The sequence below is a fragment of the Schistocerca gregaria genome, chromosome 1 (assembly GCF_023897955.1).
Source record: "Schistocerca gregaria isolate iqSchGreg1 chromosome 1, iqSchGreg1.2, whole genome shotgun sequence".
NCBI lineage: Eukaryota > Metazoa > Arthropoda > Insecta > Orthoptera > Acrididae > Schistocerca > Schistocerca gregaria.
Genome location: NC_064920.1, coordinates 162,029,756 through 162,051,786, shown reverse-complemented (window position 1 = coordinate 162,051,786; position 22,031 = coordinate 162,029,756). Strand labels below are relative to the sequence as shown.

Genomic DNA, 22,031 nt, shown 5'->3' with positions numbered 1-22,031 from the left:
AACACTTCTTGCACTATTGACCAATAGGGACATGCCAAAACTTTGAATGATATTAATGAGGGTGCTGCTGGATTCATTTATGATATTAGTGTTGATGTCAATGTCCCCACACAAAATTATGCTGACCTTTTTACTTGAGACTTTATCTAGAACTTCTTTTAATTTATTGAAAAAAGTATCCACACTACCACTGGGAGATCTATACACACACAAAATGATTTATTTCTTGGAGATATCAAGCCCTGTTAGTTCAATAGCTGATATTTCAAAGTGTTTGTCTTCACTTACTGTACCGAGGTCATGTATTGATTTGAACTGTGTTCCTTTTCTGATATAAATGCATGATCCTCCACCCCTTGAAGCAGTTCTGTAGTAAGACTTTGCCATTTTATACAATGATAATACTATATGTTGGATTTCTGTGTCTCTACACTAGTGCTCAGTAACCCAAATTACTGTGCAGTCAGAGCTTGGAGCTTAACTTCTAATAGTTATATTTTATTTTTTTATTGGTTGCATGTTTTCATGGAGGATTGTTAAGTCTGTGAAATGCCCCATGTTCCTCTTTTCAATGGTTTGTTTTTCTTTCTGACATCTGGTATGTGTGATATTTGAAGTGTTAAAATCTGTCTTGTGAGTGGTTGTTTCAGTATTTTTTAAACCGCTGGAGATACTCTTTAGGCAGGGGAACCTGCTGTCTGGATTTATCCTAAAAAAGACCTACCTCTCCTACCCATTTTCTGCAAATGCCTTTGCTAACAGCATGACATCACCTGCAGCACCGTTCCTGGACACATTACCATATCAGATGGGCCCAGTTATGCAATATGGAACCAACTCAAGATTTATAGTTTTGAGCTACATCACGTTTTGCAAAACATTAAAAATAAAATTCTGGAAGTACACTATAACAAGGTGAGAATCTTATTACAATGTACATTTTAGATACTAATGTTTAAAATAAAGAAAAGTATAAAATATAGATTTCCCTGGGTGGAAAGGGCCTAAATGGGAGTTGGTTCCTTATTGCTTATCTCGGTAAGATGAAATGGTACTTGGAGTTTTTGTGTTGTATTTTGAGGGACTGGGTAGTGTGCAGCAGGAGCTTAATAAACATGGCAGTAGTGATGTTTGCATGTAGTAATATATTAAAGTACAAATATTTGCCAAACAGTATAAACACAATGCAATGCAATAGCAAGAAAAATAATACATTTTGCATAATGAATCCAATGTTATTCTAAGATGAAGTCCAGCTCTCCATCAACCCCATCAGTACCATCCACAATACCGCAATCTACTGAAAGATTAGTGTAAAACCTGGTGGTATTACTCAGAATGCGATTCATAATGCATGCGATGTTGTCCAATTTTGGCTGTGATATAGGCTTTCCGTTAGGCCGCAAAGGTAACAGGAGCAATGAGAAGTTTACTTTGGGCAACCAGCTCTTATTTTCTTCACATCAGCTTCAACAAAATTCTCATCTAATTCTGTATTCACAAATACAGAGAAGGGTTTGCTCTTTAAGATTCTCATCTGATGGAGTTGCAGCCTTCTTACTTTGTTCTGATGTATGTCTTGTTTCCTATTAATAGTTCTCTTTTCAGGTTGTGTGGTTCATTTAAAGTCATGTTTTTGCATCCTATGGACCTGTAGGGGATCCTTTTTCCTTGTCCTCTGCCTTACACGGATGTATTCTTCTGGCGTATAGATTCTGTCCTGGATCTTCAGAGTGCATTCTATATCACCAAAGTCACTATCATTAGGGGGAAAAAAAGGGCTGAGATAAGATATTCCAATGTCATTGTCTCCAAAGAACTATGCTCTTCTAGAGTTGCTTGTAATATTAAGACCATTTTTATATTACGGATTTGTCCCCCACATGAATCCGACCACAAAACCAATTCCTTCACACCATAATTTTTATTGTGAAGTATGAGGCGTCGATGATGTGACCAAACTTCTTGAACCCCATGGCCAGCAGTGCCTTCAGTCCAGGTATAGCAGTGTGCTTCATTACATTTATCAGTATGGATTTCACAGTTGTACACCCAGAGTTGTCTTTTGTAGATGATGATATTTGTTGGTATCCATGGTAATGGCAATCATAAGTGAATGTTTCAATCTGATCTTCCTCCTGAGCCCTAATCATATTATCTTTCAGCATTTTCTGAGCTTGTTATGCTCTATATACGTGTTTGTCATGCCGGTCTTTGAGCATTGCCTTAGTCACTGCAGCATTTGCTGTTACAACTTGTGCCTTATATTTGTCACAAACATTACACGTATCTTTTGGAACTGTCTTCCTTCTGAAATTGAACTCATTCAGAAATGCTTCCTTATACTTGGAAAATGAGACAGTATCACTTTTGTCCTCCTCATATAATTCAAGTATTTTGCTTATCGTTAAATCAGTTGAAATGTATTCTGCATCTGACTTGTTTTTACTGTAGTGACGTACATATTTTGGTTACTTGTGCATAATGCCCCATTTTTGCTGATCTGTAATCTTGTTATGACCCCCACTACGTCCCCTTTTATCTAGTAATGCATTGTTATCTTTGGATCTGCTCTTCTTCATTGCTGCATTCACCCTCTTTGTTGAAATAAGCAATGTCTGACAGAAGAAATCCGTGTAAAAGGTAATATCATTTATTGTGTAAATCCTGCTGTAAGTACTTTTAGTATTGTCTCTATTTCATCTGTGACAGCAGACTTCATGTTGCCTAATCACTCTACCTAACACTGTAGTTTGTATATTATAATTCTCACTTTTTATCAAAGCAGTTTCCTCTCCTGTATGCTTATTTTGTCACCACATCTTCTTGAACAGTTACGGATGTAATCTCTAAACTGTTTTGGCTCCACTTATTTCTTTGTAGCATAGACATATTTTTTGTTACTGTTTCTTAGGATCTTCCACTGCTCTCTTGACAAACCTCCAAATTTTGTCTTCCTTCCTTTTGTGGGCTGCCCTTTATGTTTATGTGCAGCACTAATATAGCTGTCTTCTGCATCATTTACCTTAACTGAATTTTCTGTATCAATAGATCCATAAATATCCAATCACCTCGTCTTAAGCCACATATGATATTTCCATCTTCTTCCTGTAATACACAAAAATAGGCTCTTGTTAATACACAGTACCAAGAATATATCATCCAGTTCAATATCAATGACAGTCATAAAAAATAAGTGAGTTAAAACGTTATACTAACCTCACTTTCTCTTGATTCATGTTGGGTCTGTTGAAATTGTTCTGTAACACACTCTTCCTGCAACAATAACAAGCAAGGCCTTGTAAGTAATATCACCTACAAAATATTATGTTCCAGATGTGCACAAAGTATTAAAAATATTATTTATTCCACTAACCTGCAAACTCACATTGTCATGTAAACACAAAGAGACTGGGTATTTTCCTCTAGATAACTAGTTCATTGTCATTGATTTCTCCCAAGGAAGTGTTTTAATATTATGCATATGAATAACATAAACCAAAACTACAATAATTTGTTCAATTCAGTCATAACAAAAACACTTACACATAGACGGCTAATGAAGACATGACTTGGTTCCTTATTGCAAATTACTGCACCTTTAATTACAGTGCTGGCCATCGGTTCTGCACTCTCTAGATGGTAGCACATTACAGAAAGGAGCTGTATCTATTTTGCATAACATTGTACACACTTTCAAGCACATTTTGCAATATAAATAAAAAAAATCCAGAAAATGGTGGTTGGATCCTTATTGCATAACTAGGCACAGTTGGAGCCTAGATGACTGGAAAGCGGTGGCTTGTTCAGATGAATCCCGATTTCTGTTAGTAAGAGCTGATGGTAACATTCGAGCGTTGTGCAAAACCTTCAAAGCCACGGACCCTAGTTGTCATCGAAGTAATGTGCAAATTGGTGGTGGCTCCATAATGGTGTGGACTCTATTTAAAACAAGTGAACTGTGTCTTCTGGTCCAACTGAACCAATAATTGACTGGAAACGGTTATGTTCGGGTGCTTGGAGACCATTTTCAGCCATTCATGGACTTCTCATTCCAAACAACGATGTAATTGTCACTGGGTCACAATTGTTCGCAATTAGTTTACAAAACATTTTGGTTTGCAGGACATTCTGGATAATTCGAGCAAGTGATTTGGCCAGCCAAATTGCCTGACATGAATCTCATGGAACATCTATGAGACATAATTGAGAGACCAATTTGTGCAAAAATCCTGCACTGCAACACTTTCACAATCATGAATGGCTAAAGAGACAACATGGCTCAATGTTTCTGCAGGGAACTTTCAAAAACTTCTTGAGATCATGCCATGTTGAGTTGCTGCTCAATGCCAAGCAAAAGGAGGTTCAACACTATATTAGAAGTTACCCTATAACTTTTGTCACCTCAGTATATTTGATTATACAGAAGTCTTTCCAACATCTTGTAACAAATACTTATTAGTGCAAATGGATGATAGCTCACTGGGTTTTCTGTAGGTTTCCGTGGTTTGAGTATAGCAATAGTTTTTAAAATTTTAAACTGCTGAGGGATTTTTCTGCTGTGTACTATTTTATGTAATATTGTACTAGCCACTGTAATGCTTTCCTTCCTAGTTCTTTAACTAACTTGGGAAATATATCCTCCGGTTCAGCAGCTTTCACATTTTTGAGGGATTTCATTGCTGTGTCCTCTGTGAAGGGTAGAGAGAGATTAGTGATTAGTGCCCTCTATTTATCTCCCTCTCTTGTTCCTATGTTATTTCTTAATTCCTTTTTCGAAAACAGGATAACTTGTATGTTTTCAGCGTATTTCTTCATGTGCAATGCTGCTTGAGTAGGTGTTAGGTCAGATTCCTGATTCTGGATGACTTGCTCCACCTCGTTTCCTTAGGAGGGACTGTGCTTTACCTACTGCTATTGGTGAAATCTAGATTTTCTGCAGTTTGAATCCATCATTTCTTGTGCAATTCATTGATAGATTGTAAGATCCTGTGTCCCAGCACTGTGTTTCTTGTTCTTTGATATTGTCTGTGTAGGTATTCTGCCTCCTAATTGCAGGGGGAGGGGGGTGTATTCTTTCCTATAACATAATGGCATATTTCATTTTGCTGTTCACTATAGTCATTCTAACGAATCAGATTGGACATTCAGTGTAGGATGTAAGGCTCTCCTAATTTGCCTCTCTGTGCAGTCTTTCCACCAAACACTGTCCACAGGTGTGTTACTTCTGGTTGAGATCCTTGTTGTTGGAGAGGATGCAAGCCATATGTAAAAATGTTTTGAGCACTGTTTTCCGCTATGCCCATTGGTGCCCACTGTCTGTGTGTAAATATAGGGCAGTGTGTGTTCATCTCTCACCTCTTGGTGCAATCAGTGTAATTCTTTGAATCTATTGAAATTTGTGCAAGTGAACAGCTGATCAGTTGTGTAAGTGGCTACATATGTAGAAAAGACAGGTAACCCGCACTTGGTCTGTTTAAGAAGAGGAAGCAGATAGCAAACAACAAATATGATGCTGGGAGAGAAACAGTGGTGGTGTCACGAGTGCAAGTCCCCAGCTTTTAGTCGGTCAGTTCATCAACACGCTACCTGATTGCCTGGTAAAATGTTGTGCCAATTGTCCACTCATGACTGCTTGTCTGTCTGTGAACTATTTTATGATGAATTACGCAGGGAGACAATGAAGAATCACATTTTGTAAGGTATTTGACTAGAATGTAGTTGAAATCTGGTAGTACAGAAGAATGCCGAAGATTAGTTGAGTAAAATGAGTAAGTAATTGAGAGGAACTTAATAAAATTGGGGGGAATAATAATTTGTGAACATCTTTACTAAAAGATGTGATCAGTTAAAAGAACATCATAAATTTGATTATAGAGAAAAGTGTAAGGGTAAAAATTGTAGAGGCAAAACAATGATTGACTCTAGAAATGAGTTTCACATGGGTGTAGATTGCAGTAGCTAAGGAGAAATGCAGAGGCTCGCACAGGATAGAGTAGTGTAGCAACAAAAACACCAACAAGACCTGTTATTACGTTTGTTTAGTTTCATATTGTTTGATATGCTCTTACTAAAAGATTTTGTTCGTGCCTGTTTCAGATCATAGAAATGGATTTGAAGATAAGGTACTGCCCTCAGTGCCCGAAGAGTACATGCATAATGGATTGGATGGACCAAATTCCAGAGTGAAAACTAATGTAGCTACAAATAAATCTGATTCAAAAAGCTGTAAACTTTCAAAGCCACATGGTAATAATAACTGACACTTTCAACTTCACATAAATTACGTTTGATAAGGGCCTTTATGTTTCATGTCACATAGAATTTGGAAAACCTAGTATTTATGCATTGTAAATTTGTAAATGTATCTCAGGTCTCTGCCTTTAATATGATCAATTGAATTTATCACAATTAAAATTCCTGTTAGATTACAAATTACAGATGTAGTCGAGAGAAAGCGTTGATGCCTCATGTGTTCTGACTGAATTGCCTTCCTGAGTATGATGCCTATCTGTACAGCCATGTTCATGTTGTTGTAAATATCCACCAGACTCTTGTACTAACATTTGAACTTCAGCAGAAATGGTTTCTATTTGTATCCATGATATATTTACGTTCAAGCTCAAGATGCAGAGGAGAACCGTTGCTTAGATAACAGTGATTGAAGTATGGCCCATATGTAAGGTTGTATAACACTCTAGACATTGAAGTAAATTGATTAAAGGAGAAAATTTTTAAAAATGCAACCAAGGGAGCTGTAAAATGGGGTTGTAGACCCCTAAATAATGAGATAGACAGGCAGAGAAAAATAGCAAAGTGACAATGGCTAGATGGGCAATGTAAGGCTATAGAGGCATGCGTAACTGGGGGAAAATGAGAGTCTGTGTATAGGAAACAAGAGGCATCATTGGAGAATAGTGATCCACCTTTGTTAATATCAAGAACTCATGTGACAAGGCAAAGCAAAGAAGTGAAAGAACAAATAAAAACTCTGAGGTTAGGCAGGGACAATATAATTCTGCCATAGACAGCAAAAGGACTTTGAAGAGATGTTGAATGGTATAGATATTGTCTTGAGAAAAGGTTGCAAAAGCACAAGGGGTGTTCAGTAAGTAATGCAACACATATTTTTTCTCAGTCTGTATCGGTTGAAAATATGTGGAATTTTGTTGCGGGACATAGTAGAATATTCCCTCTTCCTCCCCTGTAGTTTGATGAAGTTCAAATAAGTGGCAGTGCTGTATGTAGTTTTCAAAATGTCATCTGTAACAGAGGTATGTTGCAAGCAGAGAACTATCATTCAGTTTCCTTTGGCAGAAAACCAGAACATTGCAGATATTCATAGGTGCCTGCAGGATGTCTACAGAGACTTGTCAGTTAAAAATGCATGGCGAGTCATTGGGTGAGGCATATGTCGTCATTGCTACAAGGTCATGCATACATATCTGATATTTCGCTTTACGGTCTGTCAGGTGTGTGCTCCCTTGGTTACTTGCCACCTACCAGAAGACCTTAAAGAGCAATGAAGGACCATCTGTGCAATGAAGGATGCACTCTGCCAGAAGCAGTATGTGGATGATGAGGAGGTTACTGAGCAGCAAAGTTTTGGCTTCAATGTCTACAAGTAGAGTGGTACCATGCAGGTATATAGGCCCTCCCAGTAAGTTGGCATAAGGCTGTCACACTGAACGTGGATTACATTACTAAATAGGGTTTGTATCCAAACAAGTGGGGAATTTTATGATGAAATTGGAACCTCGAATAAAACCATTCAGGTGCGGAAGAATGTGTTGCACTACTTATTGAATGGCCCTTGTGAAACAAAATTAATGGAATGTGGCTCAATTAAATCATGTGTTACTGAAGGAATTAGATTATGTAAAGATGTACTAAATGTAGTTGATGAGTTTTGCTATTTGGACAGCAAAATAACCAGTGATGGCCAAAGTAGAGACGATATAAAAGGCAACCTCAACGTAGAACAATAAATGCAGAAGCTGTAATCATAAAATAAAATTCTACCAACTGAAAGCAAGATTATGCCACTTAAAAAAATTGTAGAAGCTGTGGACCCATATTACAAGAAAGTAGATGGCTGTACATTGGTAATATGTATGTCAAATCTGTGACCAATAAGTTCCAGGGATTCTTATAGAGGCACTCGGACGAAAAAAGCATCATCATCAAAGCTCATGAGGATGTCAAAATCCGTAAGTTTTAAGTTGTTAAGGCATCCAATAAAATCCATAAAGTTGCAAATACCATGATTCTTGACATTTGTGGATACTTCTAGAATGTGCTCGAACCGAATATAGAAATTAACATTGTGAGTTTTGAACTCACAACCCTCAATGCGACAGTTTAGTATCGAACCACTACATCACAGAGCTACTAAGCTGCTTCTGTGACATTGCTCCCTCCTTAAGAGAACGGAATCTCGGTGTTACATCTTCCTAAAAAAATGGTTCAAATGGCTCTGAGCACTATGGGACTCAACTGCTGTGGTCATCAGTCCCCTAGAACTTAGAACTACTTAAACCTAACTAACCTAAGGACATCACACACAGCCATGCCCGAGGCAGGATTCGAACCTGCGACCGTAGCAGTCGCGTGGTTCTGGACTGTGCGCCTAGAACCGCTAGACCATCGCGGCCAGCTTACGTCTTCCTAATCTGGGAATGAGTTATCGATACTACATACTCCGACTCCTGATGACTGATTCTTGCGCTGGCGGTGATCTTTTAGAACTTCTTTTACCACTATGCTCTTTGTCACCTTTCTGTTTGTTGCCTTTTGCAGGAGCTTCGAATTTACCCTAGGTTGCAGGATCCTTATAGGGCCTCATTCTAAGGACTTGGACCGTATCTCTGATCTTTCGTCGTCTCCTGTCAGGGTCAAAATCTTCATCTTCATAGGTAACATCAGATAACTGACTTACAACCTTATAAGGTCCAGAGTAGCGCCTGAAGAGCTTCTCAAAGAGACCAACCTTCCAAACAGGTGTGGAGATCCAGATGAGGTTACCAGGCTGGTGGACAATTGGGCAGTGACTCGCGTCATACCTTCAGTGATTGTTTTCTTGAGCCTGCAGGGTGCATAGTGGAGCTAACTGCCGAGCTTCCTTAGCTCTGGTTTACACATGGTCGATGTAGTCATCATTGACGTAATCAGGATGTACCAGAAACACAGTGTCCATTGTCGTCGACGCCTCGCCCATGCACCAGGAAAAATGGCCTAAATTTTGTGGTGTCTTGTTTGGTGGGGTTGTAGGCAAACATCGCAAAAGGTAGCACCTGATCCCAGTTGCTCTGCTGAACACTGACGGACATTGATAGCATGTCGGCCGAGGTCTTATTAAGGGGTTCAGTAAGCCCATTAGTTTGCAGATGGTAGGCAGTTGTCATGTGATGAGTATTGTTGCACCGACAGTTTATCTCTTTCATGAGATTCGATTAAAAAACTTTCCCTCAATCCATAATTAATTACCTTGGGGCCCGTGTTTTAATACAATGTCCTCCGTGATGACTTTGGCTACATCGGATGCTTCGGCTGTTTTCACAGCTTTTGTAATGGCATAGCGTGTCAGATAATCAGTGCAAACAATAATCCATCTATTGCCACTAGCAGATGTTGGAAATCGTCCGATGAGGTCAATCCCAACACGCTGGAAAGGTGTTTCAGCTGGTGGAATTGGTGAGTCGGCCAGGTGGTTTCTGAGAATCTGCCGTTTTCCTCTGACACTCTTGACAGTGCGACACATAGTGATGGACACTCCCAAATAAACCTGGCCAGAAAATTCTCTTGTGGATTCTATTGTGTGTCTTAATAAATCCTAAATGTGCGGCCTCAGGTGTGTCATGGAATTTCTGTAGAACATCTAAGTGCATGTGTTTAGGAATCACTGGTAGCCACCTCTTTCCTAACGGATCAAAGTTTTTCTTGCAAAGTAATCCATTAACCACCTTAAATTGTCCCTTCACATCCTCTGACCGATTTAAGGCAAGCATAATTTAAAATATCTTGGCATCCTCCTTCTGCTCAGCAGAGAGATCCTGGAGTGCAGCGAGACAGTCACTATCTTCATCAAAGTCTTGATGGTCTTGTTGCACAGGGATTCTTGAGAGACAGTCGCCATCTTGGTGTTTTCTTCCGCTTTTATACACTATGGTAATGTCATGTTCTTGAAGATGTAGTGCCCACGTGACGAGTCGTCCTGTTGGATCTATAAAACCTGTCAACCAACAAAGTGAATATGCTCTGTAACAACTGTGAATGGCCTTCCATAGAGATAATGTCGAAATTTGCACACAGCCCAGATCATAGCAAGACATTCTCTTTCTGTAGTTGAGTAGTTTCTCTCGGCTTTTGTAAGTGTCCTAGAAGCTTAGGCTATAAACTTCTCCTTTCCATCCGAAATTTGCAACAGAACAGCACCAATCCCATACCTGTTGGCATCTGTGTGTAGTTCTGTAGATGCTCTCTCATCATACAGACCAAGTACAGGGTCAGTTGTCAGAGCTTTTCCCAGCACATCGAAAGAATCTTGTTGAGCACTGCCCCAGATAAATTTAGCATCAGCTTTTAATAACTCTTGGAATGGCCTGGCTTTGATACAGAAGTCTTTGATAAAACGACAGTAATGTGAACATAATCCGAGGAAGCTTCTCACATCTCTAATACTTTTAGGAATAGTATATTCCATTATAGATCTCACCTGTTCTTGGTCTGGCCACACACCTTCGTTTGACACAAGGTGTCCACCTATTTTGATTTCTTTTGCTCCAAAGAGACACTTTCTTGGATTAATTTTCAGTCCGCCTTGTTGGAGACACTTAAGAACAGCCCTCAGTCTTTTTATTTGTTCATCAAATGTCCCTGAAAACACTATAATATCATCTAAATAACAAAGACACATCGTCCACTTCAGCTGCCTTAGAAGATTATCCATCATTCTTTCAAAAGTTGCTGGTACATTACACTAACCAAACAGTATTACCTTAATCTCATACAGGCCCTTAAGGGTGATGAATGCAGTTTTCTCATGATCAGACTCATCTACTTCAATTTGCTAGTATCCCAAGTACAAGTCCATGATTGAGAAAACTTAGCCCCCTTCAGACAATCTAGTGTATCATCAATTTGTGGAAGAAGATAAATGTCCTTTTTAGCTATCTTATTAAGCTTCCTGTAATCAACACAAAAGCACCAACCGCCATCCTTCTTCCTGACCAGGACCACTGGTGACAACCATGGGCTCTGCGAAGGCTGAATGATGACATTCTTCATCATTTTCTGTACCTCATTGCGAATTATTCAATGTTCTGTTGCTGACACACGGTATGCTCTCTGGCTTATTGGCTGATAGTCTCCATTGCTAATCCGGTGCTTCATAGTCGATTTGTCTAATTTGCTCTTCACATGTGGATTGAAGCATTCAGAGAACTCTTGAAGAATGGCAAGTAGCTTCTTCTGTTGTTCCTTAGTGAGATATGGTGATGGTTGAGCTAGAAGATCTTGTCTCATAGTGGTAGCACTAATCTCGCCCACTGACTAAGCATGGGAGGTTTATGCATCTTGGAAGGATCTGTGATTCTTGGCGATAGTTAATTATCCACAATTCAATGAATCCGTTCTTAAATGAGACGACAGAGGCTGGGATGACCAAGTTATTCTTCAGTGGTATGCTTCTCTTACATTCCACTACAAGATCCATGGGTTGATGCAAAGTATCACACGTGACTGTTACCTTTCTAGCGCTGACTGCAGGAATGATCACTTCATCCAGCACACATAGTCTCCACACACTCAGATGCACATCTTCCAGTCCACAGTATCTCATCTAGTGTAATCTCCGAGCAACCACAATCTATAATTGCCTGAGAAGCTTTCAAAAAGTCTCAGAAGTCCCATCCGAGAATGGCATCATGACTACACTCTTGTAATATGATGAATTCTAAGGGCTGTGTATGGCCACTTATATCCACATGTATGATACAGCTTCCTGTATGTTTTACATATTTCCCATTAGCCACCTTCAGGAGAGATGTTTTGCTGTTGATGAATATGGTTTTTAGCAACTGATGGTGGTACTTCTCCGAAATGACTGAATATGATGCTCCAGATTCCACAAGAGCTTGGGCTGGTTGGCCATCCATGAGAATATCGATATAGTTTCCTATCATTTTTGGAGTAATCGACAGCGGAGGAGTTTTCTCACCTCCAAGGAATGTTGCACCCTTTAGTTTTCCAGGTTGCAACGGCTAGGTGATCAGTTGGAGCTTCTAAACGGTGATTAAGACCTTTGATCAGAGTGTTGGGGAGCATCCTCTCCAGCGGCTAGCTTGTTGCAATGGTAACCTACGTCGTCCTGCACCCACATCATCTTGTTCACATTCGTTGTCCCGGAGTTGGTGTCTGCCAAGATCGGTCTGCTGTCTTCTGCCGCAGGCATCATCAAATATCCGCCGCCTTTCTCGACAATAACACACCACATGTCCCAGTCATCACCACATGTCCCAGTCATCACCACATGTCCCAGTCATCCACAGTGGAAACATACTGGTTGGTTATCCTGGGTGCTCCAGATGTCAGTCTTCCTTGGAGCCCAAACAGGTTCCTCATGCAGCATTGTAGGAATGTAACTCCGCCTGGGTCTTGACTTTATCACCTTTTTAAAGGGAAATGAAGGACGAGAGATTGGGTTCAATGCCGTTCCACTTCCTCTCTTATGACCTCTTGAAGCGTCTCTGTTTTTTGCTCACCGTGCAATCCAAGTGCCTTCTGAATTTCCTCTCTCACTCTCTGACAAAGAACACTTGTGAAATCAGTTGCTTAGTCCATCACAGACATCGATACTACGTTTCGAAGCCATTCAAACTTCTTGCATGTAATTCTTTTTTTATGCATTGATTCAATATACTGGCACCATTTTATGAAGTCATCTGCACCAGCCAGAACACAAACAGTATATATACAGCTACAGAACATTCCAGTCCAGTGATTCTTCACCTTTATGGATACTTCTAGAATGTGATCGAACCGAATATAGAAATTAAAATTGTACAGTCCAGGTGAGATCTGAACTCGTGACCCTCCATGCAACAGTTTAGTATCATAACCACTACACTATGGTGTTACTCAGCTTCTTCTGTGACAATATGATGTCAGCCTAAGGGTATTTAGCAAGTGTGCCAGTTGGGACATTAATATGGCTCACAATTGGGGTGTAAAGCCAACCCTCTTTTTGAATGTCTGGAACTCATGCAAGTCTTAGTAAAACCTATGCTCTCTGTTGGAGCTTTTAACAACTGGATCTCACAAGCCAGATTCTTTTGAACTGTCATATCTTCATCTCAAAATTCTTGGTGCAACCAGTATCATTCTTTGAATCTGTTATATTTCAATAAGTGAACAGCTGATTAGTTGTGTAAGTGGCTACATTCTTAGTAATGCCCAGGAACCTGCATTTAGTCTGTTTAAGAAGAGGTAGCAGATATCACATAACAAATATGATTCAGGGAGAGAAACATTGAAGATGCCACCAGTGCAAGTCTCCAACTTCTAATCGATCAGTTCATCAACACACTACATGACAGCGGCATGGTTGCTTGGGAAAAAAAATGTTGTTCCCATTGTCCACTCATGTCTGCTTGTTTGCCTATGGACTATTTTATGAAGAATTACACAGGGAGACATTGAAGAATCACATTTCCGAAGGTATTTGACTAGAATATAGTTTGAAATCTGGCAGTATAGAAGAATGCTGAAGGTTAGATAGGTAAAATGAGTAAGTAATGGAGAGGAACTTAATCAAATTGGGTGGAAAAATAATTTGTGAACATCTTTACTAAAAGATGTGATCAGTTAAAAGAACATCAATTTGTTTATAGAGAAAAGGGTAAGGAGTAAAAATTGTAGAGATAGAACAATGCTTGACTCTATAAATGAGGTTCACATGGGTGTAGGTTGCAGCGGCTAAGGAGAAATGGAGAGGCTTGCACAGGATAGAGTAGTGTAACAACAAAAACACCAACAAGAACAGTTGTTACATTTGTTCAGTTTCCTTTTGTTTGACATGATCTTACTAAAAGATTTTGTTCATACTTCTTTGCAGGTCATAGAAATGGATGTGAAGATAAGATACCACCCTCAGTGCCAGGAGAGTGCATGCATAATGGATTGGATGGACCAAATTCGAGTGTGAAAACTAATGTATCTACAAATAAATCTGATTCAAAAAGCTGTAAGCTTTCAAAGGCCCAGGGTAATATCTGACACTTTAAACTTCACAAAAGTTGTTTGATAAGGGTTTTCATGTTTCATTACACATAGAGTTTGGAAAGTGTGGTATTTATGCATTGTAAATTGGTAAATGTGTCTTGGGTCTGTGCCTTTAATAGGATGAATTAAATTTGAGTATCACTATTAAAATTCCTGCTTGGAAAACAGTGATTGAAGTTGAACCCTTATGTAAAGTTGTGTAACACAGTAGACATTGGATTAAATTGAGTAAAGAAGAAAATTTAAAAAAAATGCAGCCAAGGGAGCTGAAAGATGTGATTATAGAGCCATAAAAAATTAGATACACAGGCACTGCAAAACAGCAAAGTGGCAATGGCTAAACGAGCAATGTAAGGCTGTAGAGGCTTGCATAACTGGGGAAAAAGAGTGTCTGCGTATAGGAAAACGAGAGGTTTCTTTGGAGAAAAGTGATGCAGCTTTGTGAATATCAAGAACTCCCGTGACAAGGCAGTACTAAGCAAAGAAGTGAAAGAACAAATAAAAACTCTGATGTTAGGCAGGGACAATATAATTCTGCCATAGACAGCAAAAGGACTTTGAAGAGATTTTGAATGGTATGGATATTGTCTTGAGAAAAGGTTGCAAAAGCAAAAGGGGTGTTCAGTAAGTAATGCAACACATATTTTTTCTCAGTCTGTGTTGGTTGAAAATCGGGGCATATTGTTGTGGGTCATCGTAGAATATTCGCGCTTCCGCCCCTATAGTTTGATGAAGTTCAAATAAGTGGCAGTGCTGTATGTAGTTTTCAAAATGGCATCTGTAACAGAGGTATGTTGCAAGCAGAGAACTATCATTCAGTTTCCTTTGGCAGAAATCCAGAACATTGCAGATATTCATAGGTGCCTGCAGAATGTCTACAGAGACTTGGGTGAGGCATACGTCGTCATTGCTACAAGGTCATGCATACGTATCTGATATCTCACTTTCCGGTTTGTTAGGTGTGTGCTCCCTTGGTTCCTTGCCACCTACCAGAAGACCTTAAAGAGCAATGAAGGACCATCTGTGCAATAAAGGATGCACTCTGCGAGAAGCAGTATGTGGATGATGAGGAGGTTATTGAGCAGCAAAGTTTTGGCTTCAATGTCTACAAGTAGAGTGGTACCATGCAGGCACATAGGCCCTCCCAGTAAGGTGGCATAAGGGTGTCACACTGAACGGGGATTATGTTACTAACTAGGGTTTATGTCCAAAAGAATGGGGAATAATATGGTGAAATTGGAATCTCAAATAAAACCATTCAGGTGCGGAAGAATGTGTTGCACTACTTATTGAATGGCCCTTGTGAAACAAGAGTAATGGATTGTGGTTCAATTAAATCATGTGTTACTGATGGAATTTGATTATGTAGATGATGATGATGATGAGTCCCATACTCCGTTTACCGAGCGTAGGGGAGCGACGCGGGAGACCCGCGCCGCCATACTAGGCAAGGTCCTAGTGGAGGTGGTTTGCCATTGCCTTCCTCCGACCGTAATGGGGATGATTGATGATGATGATGAAGACGACACAAACACCCAGTCATCACGAGGCAGGTGAAAAATCCCTGACCCCGCCGGGAATCGAACCCGGGACCCCGTGCTCGGGAAGCGAGAACGCTACCGCGAGACCACGAGCTGCGGACTTGATTATGTAAATGAAATGCTAAAAGTAGTTGATGAACTTTGGGCAGAAAAATAACCAGTGATGGCCAAAGCAAAGAGGATATAAAAGGCAACCCGGCCCTAGAACAAAAAACGACTTCTAAAAAAAGCAATTTCTTAATAACTGATATAGTTCACAGGAAGGCAGTGTATAACAGGCACAATATTTCAGCAAATAACCTCGTTGCCATTATGAGGTGTGCTGATGAACTGACTGCCTTCAAGCTGGCACAGGTCTTCACCCCCCCCCCCCCCCCCCCCCCCCCCCCCCCCCCCCCCGCAGCCCTCTTCCCTCCAATTCCAGCCTCGTCCTCCAACTTGGCACTCCGTCCTTCGTTTGGGTGCAGAAGCTGCCACATAGTAATCTCCTCATCCCATTCCCTCTTAGCTTGCTTTTTCCGTGGTTTGTTCATAGGGGTATGTTTTGGAAGCAACTCCACTCTTGAATCACCTGTTATTGAAATCAGTTTGTTGTGGGATATCTCCTTCCTTTCCTTAACCAGACTGTGTTACAGGTTCCCAGGCCTTACTAACAATGTAGCCACTATCACTATTGGTCATCCGTTGTCTGATTCAACTCTTTCTATAATGACACAGTTCCAGAAGTTAAACGTTAGATGGTCATAATCCATTCCATTTAATTCCAATAGCCAGTCTTCTGCAAGTACGGACATGTTAGGCTGTTGCACCTTGATATGCCATTGGTCACAATAATGATCTCTGACTGTATGTACTGTCTGACTGTCTGACCTTTCTACATGCCACACTGGCATGGGCCCTCCAGGGAGTCCACAACTCTTTTGTGGATACATGTGTAGCGAGCATGGGACCCCGAGCTAATGCGGCCCTCCTTCCGTTCCAGGCTGCATACCTTCCTTTTCCGCATCCTTCCGTATTCCCCATCTTGATCTTTCCTTTGTCCTTCTCTTTTCCTTAACTCTTTGCCCTTTCCTCCGCTGCGGCATATGAGACCCCTCTTCTTTCCTTTCCCTTTCTTTGTTTTTTCCTTTCTCTTTCTTTGTTTTTCCCTTTCTCTTTCTTCCTCCCTGTGCGTGTCCGAAGGCTGACCCACGCATTTTCTTGCGTAGCCGGCGACGGGGTAACGCGTAATTCCCCGCCCCGGGTAGACAGGTAGGACTTGTACGTACCCCCTGGTAACGGCCAGGCCCAGGGAGGGGTGATTACCCGAGCTGATAACGTTCCAAAAGTGCCGATTGGTCTCTCCGTCCATGTCTCGGGAGGTGTGAACAATCACCTAAGGCGGGAGTGCCCTCAGAGAGGGTCCCCACAAGGGAGGAGCGCGCCATCGGAGACGCCGGTAATCATGGGGGATTCTTCCGCAATGGTTTCCTCATCTTCCACTATGTCTGCTCACAAGCGTAAGTTCACTGAGTCTCAGCCACAGACAGTTCTTCCATCGTTGCCACAGTTCCTTGTTGTTTCTCGGTCTGACGAAGGTCACGACTTCTCCACGGTCAACCCTTTCATTATTCAGAAAGGTGTCTATGCAATTGCAGGTCCTGTAAAGTCTTGTTCCAGGTTACGGAATGGCACCTGATTGTTAGAAACAGTCAGTGCCCTCCAGGCACAAAAATTGGTGCATACTTCACTGCTCCACAGCTTCCCTGTCCTGGTGGAAGTGCACCGCACTTTAAATTCCTCACATGGAGTTGTTTATACACGCTCCCTCGACGGATTGTCTGACGAGGAAATTCAACACTACCTGTCTGACCAGGGCGTAATGGCTGTTCATAGAGTCATGAAAAGGGTTGACATGAACATCGTTCCAACCCGTACTGTCTTCTTGACATTTGACAGAGTTCAACTCCCATCGAAAATAAAAGCGGGCTATGAGATAATTTCCGTTCGCCCCTACGTCCCAAACCCTACGTGTTGCTATCGGTGCCAGCGGTTCAATCATACAAGCCAGTCCTGTTCCAACCCGGCCAAATGTGTTACGTGTGGCAAGGACGCCCATGAGGGTGCTTGTCCACCTCCATCCCCTCGTCTCTTCAACTGTATGGGTGACCACGCTGCTTCCTCTCGAGATTGCCCCATTTTTAAAGACGAAAAGCTCAATCAGGAAATCAGAGTGAAGGAAAAGTTGTGGACCTTTGCTGTTCAAAAATTATTCGCCAGTCGAAAGCCCACTGTGCCTCAGACAGGAAAATACAGCACTGTCCTTACCTCTCCTTGGCCAACAAAGGAGGCGGCCACTCAGACTTGTGATCTCACCTTTAGTGACACGATCGTCAGATCGGCCAGCGCAAAGATCTCCCATTCAACCTCCCCACTTTCACCTGCTCCCGGCACACCCTTCATCGGGTTCCGCTAAATCTCTATCCCAAAAGTCAGACACCCGGACTTCCAAAAAGAGCATACTCGTGAAGATTTTTTACATACCCCAACTTCAAAACCATCGGTTCCTCCTTCATCTAAACATCATGTTTCCAAGAAGGCTAATAAGAAACCCAGTTCCTCTCCTTCTCTGTCACGGCGTGTCTCTTCTACAGCACCACCTGGCGGTAACCGCCCTTGACCGTCTTCTGTGTCGCTGAAGCACACTGCTGGTGGTTGATCAACCAGCCGATCACTGGTGGCAGGAGCTGCTCCTGAACAACCTATGGATCAGGCTCTTCTGCCTTCGGCTGAGTGCCATTCCACGCTGTTTGTCGCGAGCTCTGAGCAGCCGTTGAGTTGACGGCAACCTTGGTCACATTCTTCCATTTTCTGTCCACCCTATGTCCATTATCCATTGGAATATCCGCGGCATTCGAGCCAATCAGGATGAATTGACGATCCTCTTACGATCCTACTTGCCGGTGATCTTCTGTCTTCAGGAAAGAAAGCTGCGTCCCCACAACCGCTTTGTTTTCCCCCATTTTCAGTCAGTCCAATTTGATCTCCCTTCTGTTGAAGGCACTCCAGCACATGGAGGACTCATGATTCTTCTCCATAATACTCTCCATTATCACCCAATCCCCCTAAACACTTCCAAGCAGTCGCTGACCGTCTTTCCCTTTCTGGATACCCCTTCTCTCTTTGTACTGTATACTTTCCATAGTCCACATCAATGGCACGAGCTGATCTCCTTCATCTTCTTGGTCAGCTTCCACCCCCGTATTGGCTGCTTGGGGACTTCGATGCCCACCGCTTGCTTTGGGGATCTCCACATCCTTGTCCGCGTGGCTCACTATTGCTAGACGTCTTCCATCAAGCGGATCTTGTTTGCCTCAACACTGGGGACCCTACATTTTTGTCTGCCTCCACGACAAATCTCTCTCATTTGGACCTTTTGGTCGGTACTGTTCCGCTAGCTCGGCACTTTGAATGGTTCGCCCATGTTGATACACACTTGAGTGACCACTTTCCATGTGTCCTTCGATTGCAGCCACAACTGTCATTTATGCGTCAAGACACTGGAAGTTTGCCCAAGCTGATTGGACACTTTTTTCGTCTCTAGCAACATTCGATGACCGTCACTTTCCTAGCGTCAACGATGAGGTCACTCATATTACAGATGTTATTCTTACAGCTGCGGAACGTTCAATACCTCGCACCTCCGAATTGCCCCGGCACCCCCCAGTTCCTTGGTGGAACGAGGCATGCCGTGACGCAATACGTGAGGGGCGACTTGCTCTTCGCGTTTCCAAACACCATCCTACATTGGCCAACTGTATCCCTTATAAGCAGTTCTGTGCGCGGTGCCGTCGCATCATCCGCGATAGCAAGAAGGCAAGCTGGAACTTCTTTACTAGCCCATTTAACACCTTCACTCCCTCCTCGGAAGTTTGGAGCTGGATTTGACAGTTATCAGGCACGCCTAGTTTCTCCCCGGTCTCTGGGCTCACTGTCTCGCATGATACATTAGTGGACCCCGTCGCAATTTCTAACTCATTGGGTCAACACTTTGCTGAGATTTCGAGCTCTTCAAATTACCCGCCAGTGTTTCTCCCGAAGAAACGTGCAGGAGAAGTGCGATCTCTTGCTTTCTCCTCTCAAAATCGCGAAAGCTACAATACTGTTTTCTCCATGCAGAAACTCCAACATGCACTCTCTTCTTCTCACTCCTCTGCCCCAGGACCGGATGGTATTCACATCCAAATGTTGCTGCATTTATCATACCATAGTCTGCATTATATCCTTCGCCTTTATAATCGAATTTGGACTGACAGTACTTTTCCTAGACGATGGCGGGAAGCTATCGTCGTTCCTGTTCCGAAATCTGGAAAGGACAAACATCTCCCCTCTAGCTATCGGCCCAATCCTCTCACGAGTAGTGTATGCAAGGTTTTAGAGCATATTGTGAATTGCCTTTTAGCTTGGTGGCTGTAGTCCTGCAGTCTTTTAACACCTGCCCAATGCCGTTTCTGAAAGCATTGTTCTGCAGTTGACCATCTTGTTGCTTTCTCCACTTATATCATGAGAACAATTTTCTCCAGAAACACCAAACAGTAGCAATATTTTTTGATCTGGAGAGAGCATACGATATCTGTCGGAGGACAGGCACCATCCGCACACTGTTCTCTTGGGTTCGAGGTCGACTGCCCATTTTTCTTCTCGAATTTATGGCAGAGCACACATTTAGAGTGCGGGTGAACACTACTCTCTCCCAAGAAAATGGGGTATCCCATGGCTCCGTGCTAAGTGTTGTACTGTTTTGCCAATGCCATAAATCCAATTATGGATTGTCTCCTTCCTGATGTCTCAGGCTCCCTCTTTGTGGACAATTTTGCGATCTACTACAGCTCTCAACGGACCAGCCTTCTTGAACGACTTCTTCAAGGCTGTCTCGATCGCCTCCACTCTTGGAGCATTGAAACAGGCTTCTGCTTTTCTCCCAGTTAGACCGTTCGTGTTACTTTTTGGCGTCATATGGAGTTTCTTCCACCTTCCTTACCTCTAGGTCCTGTCAACCTTCCATTTTTGGACGTCGCTAAATTCTTGGGTCTTATGTTTGAGAGAAAACTGTGCTGGTCCTCCCACGTTTCCTATCTTGTGGCTCGCTGTCTGCGATCCCTCAACACCCTCCATGTCCTGAATGGTACCTCCTGGGGAGCGGACTGAGTGGTCCTTCTCCGCCTCTATCGTGCCTTAGTTCACTTGAAATTGGACTATGGAAGCATAGTTTACTCCTCTGCTCGGCCGTCTATTCTTTGGAGTCTTGACTCTATCAACCACCGTGGATTATGTTTAGTGTCTGGAGCTTTTTACACCAACCCTGTGGAAAGCCTTTATGCTGAGACTGCTGAACCTCCGCTGTCCAATCGGCGAGCTGTCCTTCTGAGTCGTTATGCTAGCCATCTGTCTTCCATGCCTGCTAATCTGACCCATGACATATTTTTCGATGACTCCTTGTATGTAGGGTATGCAGGCCGCCCTTCTTCCCTACCACCACCGGGAGTCCACTTCCGTCAACTGCTCCATTCTCTTTCCTTCCGCTTTCCTAAAACTTTCTTAACAACTCGCGGTACAGCACCGCATTGGCTCCATCCCCGGACCTGCCTGGTCCGTGACCTTTCAGTTTCCTAAGGATGGTACCCCTTCACTTGTTTATTGTCGGGCATTTTCTGCTCTATGCGCACAAGTGAAGGATACCACATTTATTTACACTGATGGCTCAAAAACATTGTTTGGTGTAGGGGGAGTGCCTATATTGTTGGCAACACCCCAAATTGATTTCGGTTTCCTGCCCAGTGTTTGGTTTATACTGCGGAGCTTTACGCTGTTCTCCAGGCTGCCCAATACATCTGTCGCCATCAGCAGATACAGTATGTTATCTGTTCAGATTCTCTCAGCTCTCTCCTCTGTCTCCAAGTTCTCTACCCTGTCCACCTTCTGGTCCATTGGATTCAGGACTGCCTACGCTTGCTCCAGTTGGGGCGCGTCTCGGTGGTGTTCCTCTGGATCCCAGGTCACGTTGGTATCTGTGTAAATGAGGCGGCTGATATAGCGGCAAAGGCTGCAGTCTCTCTTCTTCGGCCAGCTATTAGGACGATTCCCTTCGCCGATCTACAGAGTGTTTTTGTTGTGGTTGGCAGGAGAGCCAACATAGTGTTACTAAAGGAGGCCGAAATGCACGCGTTTTAG

The 22,031-nt window shown here is 42.3% G+C and overlaps 1 protein-coding gene across 23 annotated transcripts in view; it reads left to right on the top strand.

Moving 5' to 3' along the window:
• The window catches only part of LOC126335720 (uncharacterized), a 201,009-nt gene that overhangs the window by 125,125 nt on the left and 53,853 nt on the right, over positions 1-22,031 (top strand). For 19 of the 23 annotated variants that reach the window (XM_049999192.1, XM_049999333.1, XM_049999296.1 and 16 more), the window contains 2 exons: positions 6,100-6,249; positions 14,114-14,263. The exons of 2 other annotated variants lie outside the window; for them this stretch is intronic. In XM_049999192.1, coding sequence (XP_049855149.1) covers positions 6,100-6,249; positions 14,114-14,263 — 300 coding nt within the window. The remainder of the gene's footprint in view (positions 1-6,099; positions 6,250-14,113; positions 14,264-22,031) is intronic. 2 more of the 23 variants (XM_049999305.1, XM_049999225.1) reach the window with 1 other exon arrangement.